The 27,858-nt window shown below is 33.4% G+C and overlaps 1 protein-coding gene across 1 annotated transcript in view; it reads right to left on the reverse strand.

Annotated features, from left to right (window-relative positions):
* Positions 1–1,263: 1,263 nt before the first annotated feature.
* Positions 1,264–27,858, reverse strand: part of GTF3C3 (general transcription factor IIIC subunit 3) — a 31,659-nt gene continuing 5,064 nt past the window's right edge. The window contains exons 4-18 of the mRNA XM_063100109.1: positions 27,208–27,331; positions 24,577–24,768; positions 23,891–24,056; positions 21,444–21,591; positions 20,878–20,950; positions 15,986–16,089; positions 14,836–15,007; positions 12,456–12,658; positions 12,026–12,127; positions 11,238–11,373; positions 9,627–9,864; positions 8,699–8,889; positions 6,813–6,937; positions 3,714–3,866; positions 1,264–2,302 (exon numbers count right to left, since the gene is read on the reverse strand). Of these exons, the coding sequence (XP_062956179.1) occupies positions 2,180–2,302; positions 3,714–3,866; positions 6,813–6,937; positions 8,699–8,889; positions 9,627–9,864; positions 11,238–11,373; positions 12,026–12,127; positions 12,456–12,658; positions 14,836–15,007; positions 15,986–16,089; positions 20,878–20,950; positions 21,444–21,591; positions 23,891–24,056; positions 24,577–24,768; positions 27,208–27,331 (2,250 nt within the window). The 3' untranslated portion in view covers positions 1,264–2,179. The remainder of the gene's footprint in view (positions 2,303–3,713; positions 3,867–6,812; positions 6,938–8,698; positions 8,890–9,626; positions 9,865–11,237; positions 11,374–12,025; positions 12,128–12,455; positions 12,659–14,835; positions 15,008–15,985; positions 16,090–20,877; positions 20,951–21,443; positions 21,592–23,890; positions 24,057–24,576; positions 24,769–27,207; positions 27,332–27,858) is intronic.

Consider the following 27,858-nt stretch of genomic DNA (forward strand, 5'->3'; position numbering starts at 1 on the left):
GAATATGAGCTTTAAAGAGACACCTGTAAGATGTTTTCTACAGGGGCTTGTAATAGGCTAAAGGCCTGGAAGACAGAAAAAATAACAGCCAGATCCTTTTTTCTTTCTAAAATAAACTTGTACTCAATTTTTATGTTGTTACTTTCAACTAGAGCAAGTATATTCCTCGGAAGGAATATCTCTGAGCAAGGAGTAGCTTGTTAGTGACCTGGAACATGCTATTTAACCCTCTATTTAATAGAGTATAACCTCTCTATATAAAGTGGAGATGATAAATAATAATAATAGCAGGGAGCACTTCTCTGATTCTCGTTTGGTGTTTCCTGGGTTGATCCTCACATTTGGCTTCCAATAAACTTCTTTACAAAATAAAACATATTCTTGGAAAACTAAATAGTTTTTTAAGCATTTAAAAAAAAAACCCGAAAAACAAGCTGTGGGACACATTTGGCCTAAGGGCCATAGTTTGCTGACCTCTGTTCTAGTTAATAAAAACAGACTGCAAGCCACACAATTAGGCACATATATAATTTAAAATTCTCTAGTAGCCACATTAGAAAAATTTTTTTAAAAATTTAATTTGTTTAATCTGACATATTCAAAATATTATTTCAATAAGTATTTAATATTAAAAATTTTGTTCATATGGGCTGACCCTGTGGCTCACTCGGGAGAGTGCAACGCTGGGAGCACCGAGGCCACGGGTTCGGATCCTATATAGGAATGGCCAGTGCGCTCACTGGCTGAGCGCGGTGCGGGCGACACCACGCCAAGGGTTACGATCCCCTTACCGGTCACAAAAAAAAAAAAAATTTTGTTCATAAAAAAATAACAACATAACACCTACCTTGCAGGTTTCTCTCTGAGAGAATCAGAGGTAATGTATCTAAAGTATCCAGCACTGTACATAGCACATAGTAGCATAGTAAAAACTCAGCAAATGGTAGCTATGGTTTTAAATGCTAAACAAACTTGTGCAGTATCAGTGTCTTTTTCTTTCTTAGAGGACTTCTAGAGAGATTTATTGTTTCTTCCAAAGCTATTCAACAGATACTGGAGTCACAATCCAGTAAATTTAATTCAAGAGAAAAACTGTGACCACAGAATGCTGAATTCCACAGGATTCCAAGACAAATCTAACTTACTACTCTATCACAGTTAGCTTTATCATTACCTATAAATGGCATAAAATTAAAAATTATAAATATGTGAAACAACCTTTATTATAAAAATAAAATTTATTTAAATTATATATACACACATACATACAGAGCACACAATACAAATATTACATGCGAATTCTGCTTCTCAACTAGAAAGTTATATATACAGTATAAACAGCACTAAGAATTCCTAAAAAGCCCCCACTGTTTTTCTTTGATCCTAAGTCTCATACTTGTTTCCTTCCCATAATTAGGCTGGGTCTTATAATCCACATGCCCATTTATTATAGAATTTATTTACCTCTAAAAAGCTATTAATAAATCAATAGTATATCTAAAAACTATTATTTTCTTAGATTTAAGAACATACAATACTTGAAATGAGTAAAAGGCTTTTATCTATTTTTTTTTACCTTATCAGCAACACTTTATTCCATATATAAAATTTTCCGTCTTTCCTACATTCCTAGTGATTCTGAAATGGAAAACATGTCAGTGAGCATTTCTTTCAAATAAATATATGCTCATGTTCTGTATTTAAAGAATTGAATTGAATGGTAATTATCTCAGTAGTCAGTAACGCACTCCATAAGTGCCACAAGGACAAGATCACATCTGTCTTACGACTACATTCTCAGCACCTATAACACTGCTTGGTACAGAATAGGTGTTTAATATTTAATATATAGTATTAAATGCACAGATGAATAGATGGTATTAAAAAACAGTGTATTCAACTCCAAGCTGGCTCAAAGGGTAACACTGTCCATTTCAGCACTGGGAACAATTTTAGTATGGAATACCAAAGTAAAATGAAAGAACAATATACAAATTCTTGTATGAATGATAATTTTGCATATATACCAAAAGATCATTATCATTTAATAAAAATGAAACACACTGTTAAATAATTCTGAAATTATCATTTCCATTTTGGAGTTAAGAATAAGCCCTGAGACAGAAATATTGGTCCTTACACAGCAGCTGCCCAATGCTCCTTTCTCAGTTGAGGGGCTTTATATAGAACAATAGGTATACAAAAGCTTTTGAGCCATCACGGTATTCCCGCTGCTCTGATAAATGAGAGACAAGTTGTAGGCAATATCTCTTCGCAAGTCTAACTGGTCAACTTCTATACCCTGGGGAGGAAAAATACATGTTTTTACATTTCAAACTGCCACCTAGGACAATTTTATGGCACATAAATAGTTTTATAAGTGTAAGTTTTCAAAAACTGTTAAAATTCATATATTTTTAAAAATTATAGAACTATGCATATACCTTAGAATTAATCATTATAGCAACAGTATAGTCAAATATTTTAAAACGTCTAAGCAATAAGTTAAAGAAAAAGTCTCACCAACAAGCCTCATCAGAATAAACTCCAGATCAATTACGGATTTAAGAGTAAAAAAATAAAACCGTAAAAGAAAAGAAATACAGTTTAATAATATAATAATAAAATATTGGGTAGGAAAAACCCTTCTAAATAAATATGACAGCAAAGTAGAAACTATAAAGGGAAAGACTGATATGAGTTCATTAAAAAAATTTCTCTGTGTAAAAAATAGTAATAAATGAACACAAATGAGCAGATGGGGAAAAAATACCTATGCTATATAACAAAAAGATATATAAACGGGAGGCAGGCATATACCAAATTCATTATAATGATTACCTCAGAGTGTTATCTTTTTTCCTACCTAAACAACAAAGCAGTGAATTCAATGGAATTGATTAGATCTATGTTTCTCATATTCTCCAATATAAAATTATGGAGTCAACTAAAAAAACATCTACAACAATTAAAAATCATACCCATAAATGTCAAGTAACAATATGTAAAGATCTTTATGAAATAAAGAACACAAAAGTATATGTTTTTATTAGCATAACTATAAAAGTATATATTCATTTGCTTGAAGACTAAAGTTGAAGAAGGGTAACAGAAAACAGCTGTGAGGGAATAGGGGGATTGTGTGTTAAATTTTAAAAAAAAATTTATATACTGCTGTGTAAAATACATTTAAAAATTAACAATGAAAACATTCACTTTTATTCATGAATCAGAATAAAAATTATACTTTAAACACAAACCATGATAGTACTGGCAACATTTTGTCCTACCTTAAAACAAAAACCTACATTTATGCTGGACTTTCACCTTAATGAAGTTACAACACTTAATATAATGTTAGTTATAATGTTAGTTATACTTGAACTTGGAAATAAACAATGGCTATATTTCTCAATACTCAGGTTCATGTCTACCAGCTCCTATCTGTAAACACACAGGGGCTGCTATCTTAGGATAACTGAAATGGTCACAACCATTTCACAAGTTGTATATGTTCACAGGGTTGCTAATGAGATTATAAGGCCAGGATGTCAGAGAGTTACCTGCTGCCGAACATAATCACATAAATGTATTGAACAATGGAAAAATATATTAATATATAAAGCTACAGTTTATTTCACTGTCCGGACCACAAAACTTATATACAGATGAAATGACTGACTCCTCAGTTTTTAAAGTATATTATACAATACCTCTGCCACAAGTGGAGGAAGCTCCAGGGCCTTTTGGTAATAGTGGATTGCAAGATGAATCAGCCCCAGTTGATGAAGGGCACGGCCTAAATTGTAGAATGATTCCTGGCAAGACCCACGTAGACTAAGGTATCTATTAAGAAAAGAAAAGCCCTACCAAAAAGAAAAAAATAAACATTTCACTCATTTGACAAATATGTATTGAACCACCACTGTATGTGCCAGGTTCTGGGAATACAAATTTTTTTTTTTTTTTTTAAAGACACAGTTTTGCCCCAAAAGAATATATCTGTGTAGTGTAATATCCTATTAACAGTGCAATCAAATGTCACATTACAGCTCTTCTGAGGGTGCAAACAAAATTTTTTTTAAAGCTAGGGAAAAAATATTCACAAAACAGAGTCAAATACTACAAGCTACCAAAGATCCATAATGTGTAATATACAGGATATATTTTTTATGGTTTCAAGTTGGCCTGTGTGGATTATAGGCCAATAAACTTTTTGGTTTAAGATATATGCCTAGAAGCTTGAGCAAACTATAAAACCCGAGCCCTTATAATAATTTAGAAAGGTTTACTCTCAGGAGCAGGATCACTCAAGTATATTTAACCTTTCAGAGTAAACTGTACCTTTTATAAGTTACCTGTAAGGATCTTAATAACCTCTTAATAAAAAAAACTTGTTTTTCCCCTAAAAGCTTTTGACTCAAAGACTTTATAGAGAAACTGTTTCAGAAAACAGCTACGATGATGCAGGCTCCCTGTGTGTCACAGCATCCAAAAAGCAACTTGCTTCTTTACCTCTTCCCATATTCATTTTCCCTTTTAATGCAGCTTCAAATTTTATCATCCACTGAAAATTACAAATTGCAAAGGTACAAGTGTCCTATTTAGGTAATTTTATATATTACCTGAGAATTAAAAGTAAATCAACTGACTTATGAGTATAGATTATAAAATGTAATTATTCCCTGGGCAATCTGCTGTATAATAAATGGTCACAAATTTTCCTCTGTTGAATAAGTATATAAATAAATAATAAAAATTAATTAATTCTTTAGAATTAATGCATTTTAGGGATAAAAAGATCATGTACAATAAACAAATCATTCTGTCTTCATAATAAAAGAACCAATTTATGTATGTTAATATGACCTCTACTCCGCTGAAACACATTAATCTCAGAGAAATACCGGGGTTTCATATTTAAAAATAATAAACAGGATAGATTTAAAGATAAAAATCTCAGCAAGAAGGAATAGTTCCTTCTAATGCCGCAACCAAAACGAACTTGTAGGTCTTCTGATACAATAATGGGAATTACCTGCTGCCATTTAGGAAATTTTTAACAAACATAAGAGAATAATCTCCTTGACAACTAAAAGACTACTCAGATAACATTTAGTGATTTAAAAACTAGATAACAGGGGCAGCCACTTTATTTCTTAGGTACTATGAATCATCAAATATAAAAACTGCCAAAAAAATGACAAAAACACATAGTTTAAATGGAAAAGAAAGAAAAGAGTTCTCTTGACGTTATATTTCAAACATTTTTGTCAAATTAATCACTGCCTATATAATAATAAATAAAGGTAAGGAAACATGAAAGATTTTACACTTATGACATAAAGGTAAGAAAGATAGTAAACCATAAAAAAATTAGTTTTTTTAAAGTAACGTATAGGAAAATTAATTATAGTCCTGTAGTATGAAGAAATAGAAATGGAAAAAATTAAAACAATTTCAGAAATTAAGCTATTTACAATAAAACCTACATTTTAGAAAACTTTATGAAAAACGTTTAACATACACAAAAGTAGAGATTAGTACAATGAATTCCCATATATTCATCACCTCTTGTTTCATCTTTATCCCTAACCATTTGAAATATGCTATTTAACTATAAAAATGATTTGAAATTTAGCTTATGAATTACTTTGAAGTACATGAATTTTTGCCATACCAGGCCAAAAAACTACATATTTTAACTATTTAATGAGTTAATCAATAAAAAGTATCATCATTGTTACCAGAATATAAGTTTCATAGGGTTAAGAAATTCTGCCTGAGTACTCACTCACTGCTACATCCCCAGTTCCAGGCATAGCGAGTGCTCATTACATTAATTTATAAAAAATCCTACATTACTCAATAGACAAAAAGTATCCATTAAGAAAGAAAAAGAAGCCTGGAGGAAGAGGTGGATAGAATACTATAATTAAACATGCAAGAAAAAGAAAAATTTAGGAGTTTCTCTTTTTTGGGTTTATTTTATTTTACTTTCTATTATGGAAATTTTCATATATATAAAAGTAAATTTTAATGAACCATAACACCTAGTCTCAACAATTATCATTTTAATTTAGGTGCTTTTCTAGCCATTTATTTAAAAAAAAAACAAGATCCTGCTAGATCCTGCTACTCCAATCAAGCCAACATTTTTTCTCTCCCAACCTACTTAAAAAACATGTCCATTATGTTATTATACCACATCATATCTTGGAAACATAAAAAATGAAATCATAGAAACAAAAGTATAGAAGATACAGTAATGAACAAGACAGGCAAGATCTCTGATCCTTTGGAATTTATTAGAAGAAACAAACTATAAAAAAAGTAAAGAAAAAAACATAATTTTGAATTGCTTTAAGAACTAAAAAGAAAATTTTAGAAGAAAAATTTGTTGGTGACAGTGTAAGAAAATAGTTACACTCATCATACATTATTGTATGTATGTATTATTATATTTTCAAAAACTAACTTAAATGAATCTTCAGGACCTAGAATGTAGAATGGCTGGGACCTGGGGGCTCCAGAGTATAAGGAAGCCTGCATGGATTCCTCCAGATTCCACCTGTGTCTTTTTCTCCTATGATCTGGCTGTGTATTCTTACTACATTGCTGTAATAAGTCTTAGCCATGAGTACAACCATATACTGAGTCCCATGAGTGCTGAACACGGGGATAAGCGTTAGGGACTCCCAACATGTGTACTAAGTACGTATTACTTCTGAAGCAGGATTTCAGAAAAGCATTAGGTATTATTCATTTTCAAGGAACATAAAATCAAGTAATGAGAAATCCAAATGAATTACCTGCACAATCAGAGCATGTCTCCTTAACACATACCTCTGAGATGCCATGTGAATAAAGGTTAGGCCTATACAGAGGCTATAGAGAGGTTCGTGGGGATGGGTGCGAAAGGCTTGCACATACTGTCCTGGAAAATGAGCAGTGGTGTTAGATAGTGTGACAAGAACAGAGTTGTTATTTCTTCAACAATTATTCAAATATATTTTGAGCCCAAAGAAACATTACTGATTTTTAGAAAATCAATCTTAAATATCAACCAGATGCACATTAATTTTAATTTTAAAACAACATATAACATAATTAGAAGAATTTCCCCATGAGCAATCCCGACCATGAAGATTAATAGGAGTAACTAGGGCTGGCCGATTAGCTCAGTTGGTTAGAGCACGGAGTAGTAACACCAAGGGCCAGGGTTCAGATCCCTGTGCCAGCCAGTCGCCAAAAAAAAAAAAAAAAAAAAAAAAAGAGTAAAAGTACCCTTCTTTTAGGCACAGCTAGACATTTCCATGTGGAGCAATACTTCAAAAATAAATAATTTATTAATTGTGATTATAATTTATTTTAAGATCATAAATCTATTGTTAAAGCAATGAAGGAGTTTTGGTGAATTGTTATATAAAATTAATTGATCTGTTTTATAAATTCAAATGTAATGAATCATGGAGGAGAGAAAAGGAAAAATAACTGTTTTGTTTTTTAGATTACAGGTGGTGTTTTCCCAAATGTAGCAACTACTTTGTTTTTCCTGAGAAAGCTAACTATGTCTAATAATAACAGTTTTATGAATTCCATGTATTCCATATATACAATTATCTCATGTCAAAAGCCTAATCACATGAGCTAGAGGAATTTAAGAAAATTTTTCTTGTAAAGGAATAATCTATTTAATGCAACATGTACACATAAAAACTTCCATTCCTTCCAGCTTCTATTCTGGAAGGAACAAATACCACAAAATCTCTTTAGCAGCAAAGATGGTGGAATGCCATTTGGACTTTTCTATTTTCATTTTCTGTAAAAGTTTCTAATATAGGAAATTAAAATAAATTTCTATTTTATATTTTCTCAATTATTAAACAAACAATTCCAGAAAGCACACACATCAACATCTGATGTGCAAGGTTACTGGCTGAACAATTATGAAAATACCAACCATACACAAAGAAACATGAAGGTATTAAATAGTCAAAAATCACAGTTTACTCAGAAATGAACTTGGTAATACTAGCTTTTGGGCAGCAAGAAATACAAGCCTAATTTTAAGTTTAAACATTTGGTTAGTTATTTTTCTACTTATTTGTTTCTGATTTCTTATTATAGAAATTCCTTATTATAAGTGATTAATGAATTTTCCCTGAGTTTAATTAGAATTAGTAAGCACCATATAAATAAATCTTGACATGATGACTTGCCTCCTAAAGAAATGAACTATCAGCACATCTTAAATCCTTTTCGTACTGTAGCAAATTAAAATCAGGTGGCAAAGAATCCATAATTAATGAAAAAATTTTAAAAACAAGAAAGCTTAAGCAGGGAAAATTGCCGACCTTTAAATTAATTATAAGACCTACGTCAGCCTTTTACAACCAAAGCTTAATAAAAATAACAAATATTAATATCAATATCATTATTGCTAATACTTATAGCCACTTACTATATATACCAGGCACTATTTTAAGTACCTTATACTAACTCATTTAATTTTCACAATAATCTACAAGGTAGGTCCAATTATTATCTCCATTTTACAGATAAAGAAATTGAGGCAGAGAGAGGTAAAATAATTTGCCATGGTGGGGCTGCTATTTAAATTTAGGCAGTTCCACTCTAAAGGCTAGGCTTTTAACCACCACACTGTCTATGCCTGACAAAGTCATGTGCCACTTACCAAGCGCATGCTTAAAACTACCAGATACAAATGCATTGTGTCCATTTAAGACACACAGGGCATGATTATCTGGGTTTTTCAGCATTAAACGGAGACAGAAGCGATGATGCCGTACATCTTGGGAGTGCATGGTAACTTGATTGAAAATGTTCCAGAGCTGGGGTTTATTGACATTTTCCATTACCATTACCCTAAAATTGCAAAAGAGCATGAGGGGGAAAATAATGTAAAAAGAGAATCTTCATGAGTTCTAAGAATGAAACCCTTCAGTGCTGTCCTAACAACATTGAAATGCACCATCCCCCAACAAGGAAAAGCAGACTGTTTCAATCTGTTTAAGCAAAACCTCTTAGACAATGAAAGATTTTTTTCCTAGGAAATGCTACTCGAGTTAGTATCTTACATTTTTTTCTGCTTTTCAACAAAATTATTAAACCAAAAAACAGAATCAAGTGGTTTAAGTTCACTTTTTTCTCTTCTTGCCCACTATAGCTGCAGTACAATGAGCAATGAATAATAACCGATAATAATTGTTAAAAGGCTCTATCTGGAAATAAAATTGATAATGCCCCCCCGCCACACACCAAAAAGGCTCTCTCTATAAAACTCATTTAACTCTCATAGTACCTCATAATAATCCTATGAGGTGGTGGTATTATGATGTCCCTTTATAAATCAGGAGACTGAGGGACTAGTGGTTAAGTAACTAGCTTAAGAAGGGCTGGGATTCAAACCCAGGAAGCCTAGCTCTAGAGTCTATGCTCTTATATACAGCCTTAGAGAATCATCAGTGAACTGAATCAACCAGTAAGCATCAGGAAAGCTAAAAATAAAATAGCTAATTAATTCTTCAGTATGAGAGACTAAGTCAAGGTAAATGTACATACTCTATCGAAGAATATATTAAAATAAATTATTGGGAAGTCACCTGATATAGTTGTACGCCTGTCTGAAATTTTTGTCCAGAATTGCAGCACACAGACCAAAGTACTCTAGTTCCTTGCGTTTTTGCCTGTCATCATAAAATGAATAATATTCCAGTGAAGAATCTACAAGTAACTCAGCCTCTTGAAATCGGGATAGGTCACATAAGGAGTATATGGCCTTCAACAGAAGGTTCCACCAGTCATCTTTTGTCAAGACGCTTGTGAGTACAGCAAATATTGCTAAAATGAGACCAATGAAAACCAGTAGGACTGTTAGAAATTTCTCTTTTCCTTTAATAACCTTCTCTTATTTCTCTGGAAGAAGCCTCCCTTTTATTACTGTTGAGAAATATCAAAAGCCATAAAACATTTTTATTGTCTTTGATCTAATAATTCTTCTGGGTTTCTATCCTAAACAATCAAAGTATGGATACATCTATATGAAGATGCTCATTACATTATAACTTATAAAAGAAAATTATCAGAAGCAATCATATACCAAAAAATAATAAGGGACTGATTAAATACATTATGGAACTGCTATCCAATGGAATATTACACATTCCTTAAATACAATAGCTATAAGAGGATAGGGTATTATGAGGAAATATCTATGAGAAGATGTTAAGTGAAAATATCAGAGTGCAAAGTTTCATGTTAACATAAAGAGGCTTGGTTCATCCTATCCTGGTACACCAGTGTAATGTGATCCCTACCATGATGAAATTAACTAAGAAACAAACCAACAAAACCTTATGAGTCTTAAAAAAACAACAATGGACCTGAAATGTAGAATCACTAAAAGAAAACAGACAGAATCAGATATAGAGAAAAATATAACTTAAGGAAATATGGTCCAAAATACATGCTGCAGAGGTAGAAGCTGTTGGGATAAACCCAGAATCAATCAACTGAAGAGACTACAGGGCTCTGAGGCATGTATTGTTAGATTATGAACAGCTGAGCCCTCCGGCCCTTCCTCTGACTCTAATAATGCCTATAATAATGATTTAATAAATGTTTTTTGAATTAATCAACTAACAATGAAATCATCTTCTACCAGACTAACATCTCCAGTTTAATTATGGTCTAAGTCATTTCCAAAATTCTCTCTCTGAGTAATAACCTCATCTAAACATACTTGATGCTTTTCCAGCTAAAAATAGATGCCTTTTAAAATTATATTATTTGAGACTGGGTCATAGCAACTTATTTTCAAAGAGTTTCTCTGACTATTGCTACATTTGACAAAAATGAATTTAATAGAAAATGGAATATATGTAATTGAAGTGGCTGGACAAATAACCTGTACTGTCATCTAATCTTCACAAATTTCTTAAAATATATTTTCTTCTTAAAAAATAAAAGTTGTGTTTTTTTTCACGGAAAGATACAAGATGATGCTCTCTTTTTAATATTTTAAAATTAAAGTATTTACACTTAGCCTTTTTTAAAAACATCTAATGAGTTTATTATGCTTAAGAGATTTAGATTTAAAAATTTCATTTTATTTGAAAAGAGTGTATTTTCAATTAGATTACTGTCAGATGTTACTTCATGAGTCTTTTTCAATTTGGCCAAGTTTTATATAATAAAGCAAATGAAGTAATTACCTTTTGCATCACAATTTGCTGTCTCCTGGTCATTGTTGTCTGATATTTTGTCTCTTGATACTTTAATAAGGTAGAGATGCCTCTCTCCAGATTTGGAACTGGATATCAAACAGACTTGGGCTCTATTCATTGCTACCTGAATTAAAGATGATAATTTGAGATTTTTTGATCAATAATTTCTTAAAGACAACCTATGGGCCACAAGTGTGACTGAAAGCTTCTTTAGTAGGGAAAAAGATGCCAAACTACTACACTAAAAAATACCTAAAAGTAGAATTAATTGACTTTTTTTCTCCTTCCCAAAGTAGTTTTAGGTCACACTATGCACCTTAGAAGGGAAAAAGAAGGCAATTCACATTAACTTTATAATATGTACACACACACACACACACACACACACACACACACACACACACACACACACACACACTGCAAAAAAGACAGACTCAGAAAGAATTGGAAAACATTTTTGCAAAGTGAACAATTTTGGCACATAGTGCTTTGTCTACAGGGCCAATAATTGATCATACTACGTTTCTCACTTTTCTAAGTATGCATTAGGAAAGATTTCATTTCACTTAATTTACAGTCAAGTTTATACTATCATGTAGAACTTTCAATTATATACTACTAATCTCTAAGTCTTTTGTCTTTATCTGATTATCACTTTCAAAAGTTCAAGTATAATACAGTAAAGCAATTACAAAGTAGCTATAATCTATGCTTAAATAAAATATTCAACATTTAAAAAGTCAAGGAGACTAATATAAAGAAAGATCATTACCCACCTTTAAAAGCATGGCTAACATGGTAAGTAAGGTATCCACATAACCATACATTTTGCCTTGTGAAAACAACAAAGTAGAACGATGAAGCAGTAACTTTAGTTCCTAAAAAGCACATGATAGTAAGTGTGACAAGATTCCTTTTTTATAAGTCGTTTTATTTGCATAGACAAGTTTTGTTTTAGAAACCAAACTTTAAGAACATTTGCTTTATGATCTTTCACAATAACTAAGATCCAATATTTTGGAAACTATAATTTATAATGTCTAATAAGTGCCTAAAACTTAAGACTCAAAATCACTTTTCAAAAACACTAAATTTACTACACTAAAATAAAACTTTGGATAAAAGCTCTACAGACATCTTTAACTGAGGAGAAAATTCTAAAATAGAATCCACCAAAAAAACTTCCTTCTATCTTACAAGGCATACCTGCTGTGCGGCATTTGCATCCTGGGCTAAAGTATCTGGATCATACATTGGTTCCAGAGCTTCCAGAGCTTTCTCAGGACGGCCCAGCTGCTGCTGAAGGGTGGAAAGTGAAATTCTTGCATCCAAATGGAGGGGGGCCAGATCAACTACTTTGCCATAGCTTTCAGCAGCACGCTCCATATAGCCCAAGGCCTTTAAACATTCTAAGAAGATGTCAAAATAATGCATAAATATGAACTACAGATTTGTAATTGCCCAAAATTACCTTTCCATTTTAAAAGAAATATTATAACAATATAAAAAAAATTATAATAAGAAAGAAATGAATGCATATTTCTAGTACCTTGAAACAACTATTCCTTCTAATCTCTGTCTATTGATAGCTCAATCTCGCTAATGAAATTCAAACTGCTACTAGGATGTAATCAGTGTGCACATACAATGTGGGGTCTGCTTTATTCACTTAGCACTCTGCTTTAAACATTTTTGCATGTCTTAATTGGCATTCTGAATGGTTATATAATAATCAATCAAATTGTTTACCTGAAACCATATTGACATTTAGTTGCCTCCAAATTTTTAATCTAATAAATAACACAGCAGTGAACAACTTCATGTTTATAAGCCAGAGTTCACAACTGACAGACCAATCGAAGACACAAATGTGTTTTATTAGGTCACAGTGCTTGTAAAAACCATTAATAGCCTAAATTTTTTTAAATTAGGATTCTTATAAAATCCACAGTTCTGGATTCTTTTGAAAAATCTGGATTTGGCAACAATGGGGGCCCCCCATTCCCACATGGCACATCAGTCCATGCTAACAAACAGCTCTTCATATGGGGCTCTCCAGGTCTCACCCCTCCTTCCCACTCTTACTTGTCCACTTCACTCATTTTTGTTACCCGCCAGGCTCCCAAGTTTTATGATCCCTAATATTAACTGCCTCCCCTCACTCCACTCAATTAGTTCCTCAGGGTAAATTCTCAAAAGTCAGGTTATGGGCCCTATTCCTCAAACTTCATGCTCAATCAATCACTAAGTCCTACTATTTGAACTTGAAAATGAATCCCCATAAGCATTTCTTCTTTCCATCCTCATGGCAGCAACACTAATCTAGGTCCTTTTCATCTCTTTCCTTTTTCACTGCAGTTATCTCCTAAATATTTTTGCCTCCAGCTGATTTCTCAAATCTATCCTGACCATAATCTTTAGGTTAAATTTTGATATTAAAAGAAGAATACTAATATGAATGGACCATCACAATGGTATTTCTTATTTTTTTCATTTTTCAGTTTTAAAAATACTTTGTTATGCTACAGTTATTACATTCCTCTAATGATCTTTCTCATATACTGATCCCAGATTTATGATTTTCAGATGACTCTGAGGTTTTACCTTCCACTCATCTCAAGCTACATGAGCTCAAAATGGAAATGGCATTTATCAGAATTATGATCATAAATAAATAGGATTTTAAAAGTATCTACTATTAGCAATACAAGAGCAATTTCAGTATCACAACTTTAGAAAAGCAATAAAAATTCAAACTCCCTGCTCATGTCTTTAAAATTCAAATCTCACAAATAATATAACTTTTTATGATGGTATTACATTTGTATTCATGTTCACTTATCTAAACAGAAAAGTGTTATTTTAATTATTAAGTGCGCTCTTTCCTAGTTCATATCTGTAATATGAGTGAGCTACTGTCCTGAAATGTCAATCAATGCTTCTCTACTTACAGAGAACTTTCTGCCATCATGTAATATTTTAAACCAAGAGTATTCAATTTTTAATGAATCTTTTATGTTGACTCAATAGGAAATCCTATTAGAATATTTTTTGCTTTTATCTGTTTCTTCAAGAGATTTAGTTGTGTTTCTTAAGCTATTTTTTCCACTCCATTTAGATTTATTTCAGATTACCGTGGACCTTTAAGCACAGTGAAATAAAATGATTAATAATATCCAATCTTGAGCACTGAAAAATAACATTAAATTTTCTCTCAAATATCATATTAAACATAAATCTGTAAAAATTCAAAAATTAGATTTCACCTCAAGTCTGACAATCCATTACTAGAAATCAGAGCCTGTGGTTAAGACAGGTAAAAGTCAAGTGTTTAAGGTACATGTTAGTCCTTCCACTTCAATCTGATACCATTAAGTGAATTGTTCCTCCAAAGCATTAGTGAGGAGAAAATCACCTAATAGCCTAGCAAGACAATTTTTAATACTGACATTCAAAAAACTGCACTGAAACCAGAAATACTTGCACTAAGAAATTAATATTTTATAATATTACTACCATCTTAGGAAAGTAAATTCTGGCCTGCTTATATGATTCAAACTTCTCCCACCCACAAAAAAAGTATTACCTGCATGCCGAAGCCAAACTACTGCGAGGTTGTATCTTTCAGAACAAACAAGTGCACTGAGGAGGGGAAGTGCAGAATTATATTCACCAACATCCAGAAAAGCCTCAGCAACATCTAGGTAGAGGTCTCCCATATCTTCAGGATTCTGTTCCACTAGTGTTGTCAAGAGAGGCTATACCCCAAAAAAAGGCTGAAGTCAAGCATTCATTACAAACATGCACTCTATCTATAGCACTCTTTTTAACATACAGAAGTATGTCAGTTATATGAGGCAAGCTGGAAAGAAGCAAGGCACAATAAAACAACTTTAAATGATCATTTTTCTACTCATTGCTGTATCTCTATTAAAAAGAACTCATACTTCCATCATTCATTCATTTGTCACATTTTATGGACCTGTTAAAAGGCAGGCACTGCAGGAAATAAGACAATGCTGATCTGTTGTGCTCTTCTAACAAACCAATCATACCCGTGTCTCAGGGCCTCTGTTTGCAGATGTTTTTGTAAAGCTGTTCCCGCAGATATCACCATGGTTTACTGCCTCACTTCCTTCAGGTCATTATTTAAATGTCACCTTTTCAGGGAGGCCTTTCCTTACTCCCCTGTTGAAAACTGCAACTTTACTCCACCCCCAATATATTCCCTATTTTTCTTCTTTGATTTTTTCTCCAGAACACTTATCACCAACCAATATCCTATATATTTTATATATTTAATTTGTTATCTATCTAATCCTATTAGAACAAAAGATCCATGAGGGTAGGGATTTGTATATTTTACTCAATACCTTATCTTGAGGTCTACAAGTATATGCCCAATACATTTTTTGTTTAATGAAACACCTGGCCCAAAGTCAGCAAAAGAGAATAGATGTCAGAATTATTACCAACTGTCTGAAGGCTCAATCTCAAATTCTGATCTCTACATTATTCTCATTTTAAAAGAAAAATAAATAATTACAAGCCCAATTTCAAAACATTTTTAGCTTTTATAAGACATTCATACAAAAATAATTTAATCTTTATTGTGACCTCTCTGGCTATTAAGACATGTGAAAATCTGGGTCAAATTACAATTTCTTGTCATCTAAAGAAAACAGATTGTGGATTTGATCTGCAGTGCCTCAAGTGCAGATCTTAATGTTACTTACATTAAGTGGCTCAAGGATGTTGAGATGTACAAGGCAGACCATCAACTTCACTGTGATATCTATTGGTACACCATCAGGTATAGTGCAGGTAACATTCTCACCAGCTGTGGCATAGACAAACCAAAAGCAGTTCCTATATGCAAGCTTAGAATGTGGGGGCAACTGAAGCAAACTGTTTTCTTCTATGTAAGATCTCATTTACTTCATGCAAAGCAAATGATTCCACAGTCAATTCTAAGTCTGGCCAACTCTATTACCAACTTCTTATGCCTCCTTCAGTCTGTTCTTCGGTTGCAATTATCCTTCCTATTCTTTCCTAATATCTACTTATCTAAAACATACATAAACTTCTACACCTTCTATCAAAACTACAAAGAACTAAAAAGACAAAAATGACCAAGATGTATGAATTCTTTTATCTTCTGAATTCAAAAACCTTTTTTTAGTCTTTGCTACAAAGAGCCTAAGAAAAAGATAAAATAATACTGTTTTGTTTTCTAAAACTTCATTACAGCAAAACAATTTTTAAAGCCCTGGGAAATTAGTAAAAGGAATTTTTATCCACATTTAAGTTATTTTGTATTGTAAATTCCAAATAAATTTATGTTTCCATTTCTGGAAAACCTGAAGTATAGAAGGACATTAAAGATGTATCTTAAATGGTGGAATACATTAAAAATTACTTCAAAAATTAAATAGTTTCATCTGTTTTATAGAAGTACGTCTAAAATTACCAAGTCACAGGAGGATTTGGACAGGTTTAATTGAGACTGTTTTTATCACTGAGCTCCAAGACAATAACTGACATCAGAAATCTAGCTTAGATATTTATTCCGCTCACTGAGAGGAGAATTTACCTACCATGTAAATTTACTCACACTAGACCATAAGCTCCATGAGGATAAAGACCATGTCTATCTGAGTCAAGGCTATATTCATTACATAATTCTTCTGTAGACAGGAGCTATGGTCACTCATCTGAATAAGGACTAAACACAATGTGGGCACTTTAATGAGCCTTTTGACTTTACTAAAATGGGCTTCTACCTATATAATACGAAGCTACTTTTAAAAGTTCATGAAAAGATTTGTATTTTTTAATTCTATTTTTCTATAAAATTTTTGAAGCACCCACATATATAGGTTCTATATTCCAAACTCTTATCATTGTGATTTTCTTTCTAGAAATACCACTTGCTATGGTCTGAATGCTTGTGTCCCCCCCCAATTCATACATTGAAACATACCCCCAAGGTGATAGTATTGAGGTAGGGTCTTTAGGAGGTGGTGGGATTCATACCGTCATAAAATAGGCCTGAGGGAGCTTGTTCACCCCTTCTGCCATGTGAGGATGCAGCAAGAAGGCATCATCTATGAGGAAACGTCCCTTCCTAAACACCAAATCTGCTGGTGCCTTGCTCTTGGACTTCTCAGTCTTCAGACTATGAGCAATAAATTTCTGTTGTTTATAACTTACCCGATCTAAGGTATTTTGTTAGAGCAGCCTGAATGGACTAAGACAGTGTTCAATAAAATATATGTCTTTTAACTTTCAATGAGGAAGGTAAGTTATAGTATATGAAATACTTTAAATCTCAGCATACCCATTAAAGATACAGTGTATACAGATGTATAAATAAAAAATCTTGCTTTCAGAATAAAGTAAAACTCAACTTTATGTTGAATACTAGATGCATACCTAAAATCAAGTGAAGGGTGAAAATAAAAGGACAAGCAAAGGTATAGCAGGCAGATGCAAACAACAAGAAAGTAGGAGGGTCATAGTCTCAATATCAGACAAGGTAGAATTCAGGTCAACTATATTTAAAAGGGGAAAAAGGGTACTTTATAATGCTACAGGGCAGTGCTACTCAAAGTGTGGTCTGTGACCCTTGCTGGTCCACAACTGTTACCAGTTCAATCAAATAAGCACAGAGACTGAGAGTATTTAGACACTTGAATGTTGATTTGGCAATGCTAAGGATGGTAATACAGTAGTCCCCCCTTATCCCCAGGGGATACTTTCCAAGACCTCCAATGGATGCCTGAAACCTTAGATAGTACCAAACTCTATTACTGTCCATTGGAACATCTTTCCGGTCACATCTTGCACGCACAAATTTAATCCCTTTTTCATCAAGCATTTCTCATGCACTGTGGCCTAACTTTTGCAGTTTGAGGTGCAACAGCAAAAACTAGCACTAATTTCTTTTTCCTTTTTCACAATTTCACAGATAGAAGATTTGTTCTTACCAACTTCAGCATATGATTTTTTTTTTTACTCAAGACTTTCACCTTTTCACTTAAAGGAAGCACTTCACAGCTTCTCTTTGGCATATGTGAATTGCCAGTATCACTATGCTTTGGGGCCATTACTGAATAAAATAAGGGTGACTTGAGCGCAAGCACTATGATATAATAGTCAATCTGATAACCAGGACAGCTACTAAATTACTAACCAGCAGGTAGCATATACAGCATGGATACGATAAAGGGATGATTCACATCCCGGGCGGAACAGAGTGCTATTAATATTTTCAGACTACAGTTGACTTTGGGTTAAATGAAACCAGGGAAAGCAAAACTGCAGAAAACAAAATAGTGGAACACAAAACCACGGATAAACAGTGAGTACTGTATACATACTTATAGTCCCTACAAGAGTATATGATTCATTATTAACTATATTTAACAGCACTATCTTTTTTTTCACTTGGCAGGTGTTTAGTACAGGGATCTAACTTTGGTGTTATCAGCACCATGCTCTAAACAACTGAGCTAACCAGCCAGCCATAACAGGACTATCTCTTTAAAAACCTGTCTCTGTTTCACTGGCACTTCATTCTCCTGAACTCCCATTAGGTCTTTCACATTTAGAAGAATTAAAAAATGTGAACCTCAGTAGCAATGCTTAATCTACCAATAAGTCCTCATTTTCAAAAATGCATATTAAAAAACAACTACTTTTGCTCACTTTGGAAGTGTTTTAACCTCCTAGTCTTCTGAACATACTTCTTTAAAGCTATTTTATCAACTCTAAGATGCCATATATTTCAGACGCACTATTATTTCATGTACTAAGAAAAACACTTCTGTTTAAACTCTAACCTGTCATTGATTTATGTTAAATATACTAAATCATTAAGGAAGGAAAATAAAATCAATGAAACACAGTAAAATATATTAAGCAACAAATGACTAATCATATTTACAATTAAAACTTGAACAGAACATTGTATTTCTTTAATATTTTCCAAAGCAAAGGACAGCAACAATTTTCAACACAAATATAATTTTTTAGAAGAAAAATCTTAAACAGAAATTATGACTACAAAATAACTTAATTGGGCCTCAGCTCTAACCTGGGCCAGGTCCAAGAAAAGTATCAAAACAGGCAGAGTCCTTCAGATGCTCTAATCCATGCTTTCATACCACTACAATTCCTACTCCTTACTCATTCATAGCACCCTGATCACTCAAGAGCCCCAGCCAGCCACAGTACGCTACCTAATCCTGCCCATAACAAGCAATGCTCCCAAACCTTGTGACTCAATCTGGAACAACTTCCCCATGGATTTCTGCTTAAATTGTACCTCTTCAGCTAGCCGGTTAGCTCAGTTGGTTAGAGCACCACCTTGTAACACCAAGGTCAAGGATTTGGATAATGAAAACAAACAAACAAACTGTGCCTCTATAAACATCCTCTAATCCTTAGTAAACTGCCCTCCTCCATTTTTCCATAATATCAATTTTATTACAGAAATTATCACAATTTCTGTCACATTTAAACTGTATACATTCATTTGAACCCCTCTTCCCCTTCCCACTTCTTGAGGACAGGAAATGTTATACTCATCTGTGTATTCCCCACACACTCAGCATAGTCTCTTATAAGAAACTTTTATTGAACTGAACTTCCCTTCCCCAGTAACTTTCCACTTCAACATTTATCTGTTCCATATCCCATCTTGGGTCCTGCTCTCTATGAATTACTACTCGCCATTAGGATGGATTATATTTTAAATAAGCGTTTTTATTTTTGAATAATTTTGCCTTAACCCAAGGGATTACATAATGATGGAATTTTCAGGCAACAAGACAGCCCAGGGAGGGAGCTATTTTGAAGCAGCCAGTACTCAGTATCAACTTGCTCCCCTCTTCCTTCGACTCCATCAAAATCCCCATAGGGTAGGGGTGAAAGGTATTTCACAGGAATTCTTTAAAAAGAACAGGAATGCCTACTCTGCCCATAAAGAAGACCAATTTTGTTACAACCTCAGATAGGGTGTTAATATATTCACAGAATAAGTTAATGGGTGTAGTTAAAGAAAAGAGCCAAGATGAGGGAAAGAACTGAGAGAGACCCTGAAAGCCACGCTTCAGGTGGTATGACAATTTTTTTTTTTTTTTGGCAGCCAGCCAGTATGGGGATCCAGATGACTTTCTAATCATTCTTTTTATTACACATCTTGAGTTTTCAAACAATGTAGGATAATCACATTAGTTTCTACTTTTTACATAAATACTTAAGCTTAAACTAAATTTTTTAAAAGAGATCATTTTAAGTCCTTTTTAAAAAGTAAATGTCTTAAGATCTAAATGTTTTTGATAAGCTATTCAGTAATTCATTTTTTCCCTGTAAGAATGAATGAAAAAGACCCTGGGTCAATAAGAAATGCCATATTCTAATGGACATATTGAGAAATAAAAGGGACTCAAAACAATTATTTTAAAAGATTACTTTTAAAAGTCAATACAGGAAAAAGACATGAAATCTCTCTGAGGAAAAAAATCCTTCTTGGGAAAACTTGTTATGGAACCATCAATTCAAAATACCACTTTATGAGCAAGAGGTAATTATATACAGTTTCATATGCAAAGGAAACTACAACCTTTATTCTCTTCTGAGGTTCCTTCTTCTGAAGTTTTTTTTTCAAGCACAATTCCAGAAAAATCTGTAATTACCTAAAAGAATGGGGGGAAAAGGATATAATATAATATTTATGTATGAAAATCCTTTTCATAATGCAAAGATTTATACAGTTAATTCAAATAATCTTTACAACATAAAAATGGGCTATAAGAAGGAAAAGTCTTTCTAAAATAAGGAACCATGATACATTAACATTTTTATACCACATTAACTAAAGCTAAATAACGATGACTTAAAACTATGATTAAAAAGTGAATCATAGTAGTCTGACTGTTGAGTCCCGCTACCCTGAAGTAAACACACTTCATAATTGTGATAATGGCGATAACTTTTATCAAATGAAAACTGCATTTTATATTTCATATACAATTACTACAGAATCTAGAAATCTATTTTTTCCACATAGGCTTTAAATATATAAATAATTTAATATATAACTAAAATAAGGAACTGCTAATTTTTAAAAATTTCTAGAACAAAGAAACATGTTCAAAACCTAACAGAGAAACACAGAAGCATTCCTACCTCCAAAGCTTTGTCATAGTGCTTGTTAGAAATATATAGTTCAGCTGCTATGTTAACATCTTCCATGGAGACTAGGCCCTGGTGTTTTGAGAGAGCTTCTTCAATTATATTAATGGCTGAAGTAACATCATTGGCTTCATAGTAGCTCCTAAAAAAGTAAATGGCAAAATACAGTCAATTTTTGTTCTTACTACTCTGCCAAAAGTTCTGATCTCCATGTTGCTAAATCTCACTGTCAATTCTCAGTCCTTATTTCATGTGATCTATCAGCAGTATTTCACACAGATGAGCATCCCTGCTCCTTAAAGTGCTTTCTTTAACACAATTCTAGAACATCATGTTCTCTTAGTTTCCCCCTACTTTATTGGCCATTTCCTTTTAGTCTCCCTGCTGTTTCTTCCTCTTCTCCCTGACTTCTAAACAGTGGAGTACGTCAGGATTTAGTCCTCAGAACTCTTCTCTTTTCCCTCTCCGTCTCTCGCCCCTTCCCTCCCTCTCCCTTCCCCCAAACAAGCTTGCCCAAGTGCGTGTGCATATATGCACACACTCGCTCACACTTGCTCACGAGCACATGCACAACTCACATCCCATACTTATCAGAAAATATTGAGAGCTCTGCCTTCAAAATACATCCAGAATCTGATTACTTCTTACCACCTACTGCTGTTTCTACCCTGGTCCAAGCTACCATTTTCCCTTCCACGTATCACTGCAATAATTTCCTAACTCGTCTCTTGCTTCTGCCCTTACCATTCTTCAATCTATTCTCAAAAGAGCAGCCAGAATTGGTGCATTTAAAATTTAAACCAGATCACATTATGTTTCTACTCAAAACCCTCCAATGGCTTCTAAACTCATTCAGAGTAAAAGCCAAAGCCCTCACAGCAGCCCACAAGTGCTGAATGATCTGTTCCTCTGATACCTTTCTGCCATGCTCCCCCCGCCAAATCTTTCAGCATCCAGTTTGTTCCTTTGCATACCTTTGCATTTGCCATTTCCTTTATTTGTGATAATCTTCCCTAAATATGTTACCTTCAATCAGTATCATAACACAGGTAATTAAGTCCTTCTCTAACAACCCTATTTTAAAATAACACACCCCCAAACTTCAAATTCCTATCCCCTTTCCCTGCTTTATTTTTCTGCATATATGTATCAACATCTGACATACTAAATATTTACTTGTTTATCTGTTTATTGCCTGTCTCCTCCAATAGAATGTAAGCTCCACAAGGACAGGAGATTTTAAAAACTTGTTCAGTACTGGATCCTCTAGTTCTTTGTACAGTGCCTAGTGCATAAGATATATTTGGTAAATATTTCTGGAGGGAAAGTAGGGACTGAAGGGAAAGCCTAATTAATGAGAAGTTACAGTAACAGGAAAGACCTCTATGGCAGCAGCAGAACTGGTCATCATCACTGTTCCCCAACAAAAGCATTATCAAACAAGTGGAAAACAAATTTACTATAATAGGCTACCTAACAGTTCATAAAGTGGAAGCCTACTGGAATATGACACTATGACAGCTTGAGACTTATCTAATAGCAGATAACCTGGGAAGACCCTCAAGGCTCATGGTACACCATCAGGGATCAACTTAGGATGGCATTACCTCAACAAATTTCCTAAAACGGCCTCTATTTTTCCTGCATAACTCATTCCTGAAAGGGTAGGAGGCAATTTCATAGCTAAGAATCATCATGATAAAGGCCATGGAATTAATAGGGTTAACCCTAAAGTACCCAGCTCAAGATGGTTAATCCTAGGCTGAAATACTACATAAAAGATACTCCTAGAATAGAAAGCACACCAGAAGGCATTAATTAGTCAAAATGTTTCCTGCTTTGTTTTCCTGTGCAGCATATCAGAGAAGTAAATGAAGTAGGGCTTATTTTAGAATAAAACATATACCACAGTCAGTAACATGTGACAAGTATAAAAGAAAATTTTTAGTCTTAAGATAAAATGATTATAGAAGATCCCAGATCACAAACATGTCATTGGGACATCTGCAATAAAAAATATTTTTTAAAAATGTTGCAAATAGGGCTGGTTGGTTAGCTCAGTTAGTTAGAGCATAGTGTTGATAACACCAAGGTCAACGGCTTGGATCCCCATACCGGCCATCCACCAAAAAAAAAAAAAATCTGCAAATATACACAACTTCTGCTGAGGTATAGACCTGGGCACCTAATCATCCTTTCAGAACATGCCCCATTTTAAACTTCTGAGCACTTGAAATGTAACTGTACATACAAAATTTTCTAAACAATCACACAACTGACTTAGAAACTCAAAAGTACTGCAACTCAGGCACAATATAAAAAACAGATGGCAAAACACTTTCTTGAACCTCAATGAAAAGTAAATTCTATTTCAAACATATGCTTTGATTTACAAAATAAGATTAATAAGAGCATTGGATTATACTTCACTCCAAACTTACTTTGCCATATCTCTAGTCAATTGCATAAAACGTTCTCCATCAGAAGGAGACAAAAGGTTTAAAATACGCCTATAACCATCCATGGCCATTTTATGATCACCCATCTGTTCATAAAGGCTTGATCGTTCCCACAGATAACGGACATTAGTAGGTTCATATTTAAGAGCTGAAAAAATAAAGGAATATAAATTACGTATTTACCACAAAAAGGAGTGCAGGGTACTTGGGTGTGACCCATCATCTCAGAAAATTAAAAAAAAAAAAAACACTTTAAACTAATTCTCCAATGGAACCAAGGGAGTTATTCTGGAATAAATTTATCTTCACAGGAACTCTTGATTAGGTTTGATCTAAGACCAGGTAGAACCTGAATCTCCATATTAATCTTCATTTGGTCACTCTAGTCTGACGTTAACCCTCGAGAACAACTCAGAACCAATGCTGGGTTCAGTGGGAAACTGAAGGTACTGTTCATTTACCAACTTTTGTGTTGTATTAACTCACAATATAAAAAAAAGTCACTCATAAACATGAGAACAGAGGTACCCCAAATATTTACCTCTGATATAACAGAATATAAGAAACAAATATATTTCAGCCAATATCACATCCCAGAGAAGCAAGTGCAATTATCAAAAAACCTATTATGTAACATCTTATCAAAGTGAGAAAAATATTTTAATTACCTTTTGTATAGCAAAAGATAGCCTGCTTAATATTGTCTTGTTCCAGAGACATTTCTGCCAGTCTAACCCATTCTTCCGTGTCACTGGGATTTAAATGTGCAGCAATCAACTCAAACTGCAATGATTTCTCCATGTCGCCTTGATCCTCATATATCATGGCCAGAGTAGAGAATGGCTCATAAGCCAGAGGAGCTATAATGAATTAAAAAATTAATTCCATTGGCTGAGGGAAGAGGCTTGAGCTGATGTCAATCCTATTGTTCAAACTGTGAGTCTTTTTTTAAAATACCTAAATTCTTTAAATCAATCTAGCAGAATTACACAAACTACTTAATGGAATTTAGTATAAATACTACACTATTTGCTTTATTTTATTTTCATACATTTTTAAAGCATTATCTTGTCTAAGTGAAGTATAATTTCATTAAAAATCCTACTCTCCATCACACCTTCCTCATGAAAATTCCCCTTTGCTAAGGGTAAACATGGCTCAATAACTCAGCAAGTTCATCCCAATGAGTATCAGCCACATCAGTGGTCTTGAACCTTCATGATCTAGCTCCTACACCAAGGAGTATGGGATGAATGGAAAGGTATACCTAAGCAGCCCCTGAATGCAGGATATCAAAGTGAATGGTTAATTACATTTCTGAAATACTGTTTCTGAAACAAAATACAAAGATTACTACGGATTAAAGTCAAAGATTATTGTCAAAAATAAACAATTACAAACAAATAAAGGAACAGATAATATTAGAAAGTAGAAGCCAAATGAAATATACTGAAGGAAAAAGTTTAGTTAATCTTATTTATGAATACTGGAAAGCAGAAATCCAATGAAATGTCCTGAATGGAAAAATCTGGTTAATCTTATTTCTGAAGGAGGAAAAAAGAAAAGGCAGTAGCCTCAAATTACCCGAATGAATAATCCTGGAAATTATAATAAGACTTCTAAAAGGAAATTCCAAAATATCGAAAAGATAAATTAAAAGTTCACTGTATTACGTCTACCCAAGCCACTCCGGAGGGCATCATTTGGCAACGTTCAGAGAAGCAAAGTAATAAATGTAAGTAATTAATAGAACTGCCATATGATCCAGCAATCTCACTACTAGGTATACATCCAAGGGAATGGATATCAACTAGAAGGGATACCTGCACTCCCATGTTTATCATGGCTCTATTCCCAATAGCCAAGAGTTGGAACCAACTTAAGCGTCCTTCAATGGATGATTGGGTAAAGAAAATGTGGTATATATACACAATGAAACACTACTCAGCCATAAAAAAGAATAAAATTCTGCCATTTGCAGCAATATGAATAAACTTGGAGAAAATTATGTTAAGGGAAATAAGCCAGGCACAGAGATAGAAATACCACATGTTCTCACTCTCATGTGGAAGCTAAAAAAGTTGATCTCATAGAAGTAGAGAGTAGAATAGTGGTTACTAGGGACTGGGAGAGGAAAAGGGAGAGAGGGATGCAGAGAGAGTGGTCAGTGGATACAAAACATTAGAGAGATAGGAAGAATGGGATCTAATGTTCTATGGTAATAGGGACACTACAGTTAATAACAAAGGACTGTGTATCTTTGAATAGTTAATCGAGATGATGTTGAATGTTCCTAACAGAAAGAAGTGGCAAATGTTTGAGGTGATGGATATACTAAGCATTCTGATATGATCACTGCACACAGTATCAATGTATCCAAATATCATATTGTACTCCATAAATATATACAATTATCATGGATCAACTAAGGCAAATAAATTAAAAAGAGAGAAATAGAAAGTAGAATAGTGGTTACCAGAGGCAGGGAAGGGGGTGGAGGGGTGGGGCATAGAAATGTTGGTAGATCAGTACAAAGTTACAAAGTTACAGTTACATAGGAAGAACAAGTTCTGGTGCCTAAGGGTGACAATAGCTAATAATATTGTACTGTATATTTCAAGATAGTCAGAAAAGAGGATCTTGAATGTTATAACCACAAAGAAACGATAAATGTTTAGATGACAGATATGCTAACTATTCCAATTAGATTATTATACAATATATACACGTATTGAAACAAGCTGTACCTCATAAACATGTACAATGAAAAAGTAAATTTTAAAAAAAGAGGATTATCTGAGAGATACATAGCTACATCCTCAGTTATATTAAAGGTTTGCCTTAAAAAAAATAAATATAATTAGTCAAAACATCACTTCTGAAGATGTTCTTCCATATGCCCAAGACGGCCTGTTATATCAAAAGATAAGATGACAAATTTAAATTGTGTCTTTAACCAAAAAATAGATTAAAATAATCTAGCACTGCCTGTACTGGGAAATGGAAGAAAAAAGAACACTCAAGTGGTTTTAATACATATGCCATATTTTAAAAAGACTAACAGTACAAAAGTCTAAAACCCGTAAAATGAAACATAAAAAACAAATAAAAACAAAGAAGGAAGCTGTAAGAGTTCAATAAATATATGATTGACTCTGTGATTTTCATTTTCTTCTGTTATCACAAACCAAGCTTCTGAATATATTTTCTAAGTAGTTCAGTGAAGTACTCTTCTTCCATTTGTTTTAAAAGTCGGACAATTAAACCACTATTATCAATAAAGTTCTCACAGAAAATACCTTGTCTTATGATTTCCATGCACATCAATATTGCCTCCTCACGTTCTCCTCTAGCAAAGCGAATGTTGGCTTCACCCATGAGACCTCTCAGAGCTCTGGGAAGTTTACTCCGAGGCCTTTTCTCCTGTATGGAAAAAAAATGACGTTTAGATTAAAATACAATAGTCTTAGATTCCAATTCCAATCATATTAACAAATACAGAACATAATAAAACTGAAATTTTTCTTTAAAACTTTTCAGTCTTCTAAACTCAGAACGAGGGACTAAATGACTGAATTCTAACTGACTCTAACATTAAAGTCTACATTGCAGGAAAAAGTCTAAAACTCAATTGCAGGAAAGAACAGAATTATTCTGTGATACTCTCAACAGAGGAGCATTTCAGAAAGTTTAAAAAAACTACAGTAGAAAGTTCAAAGCACAGTAAAATATATAAAGAAAGCAAAACCCAAACGGTCAGAAATTACTAAATTACTAATTAGAATAATAACAAAAGTAGAACCAGATGCTGCAAAATGGGTTTATATGCCAGGAGACTTATTATGATATAATGTACTATATTTTCCTTCTTTCAAATTTATTCACTCAGACAGAATGAACTTGGTTAAAAAAATATTAAGTTATAGTACAGAACAGACCTTTTAATAGCA

Source organism: Cynocephalus volans, chromosome 1 (genome assembly GCF_027409185.1).
Source record: "Cynocephalus volans isolate mCynVol1 chromosome 1, mCynVol1.pri, whole genome shotgun sequence".
Lineage (NCBI taxonomy): Eukaryota > Metazoa > Chordata > Mammalia > Dermoptera > Cynocephalidae > Cynocephalus > Cynocephalus volans.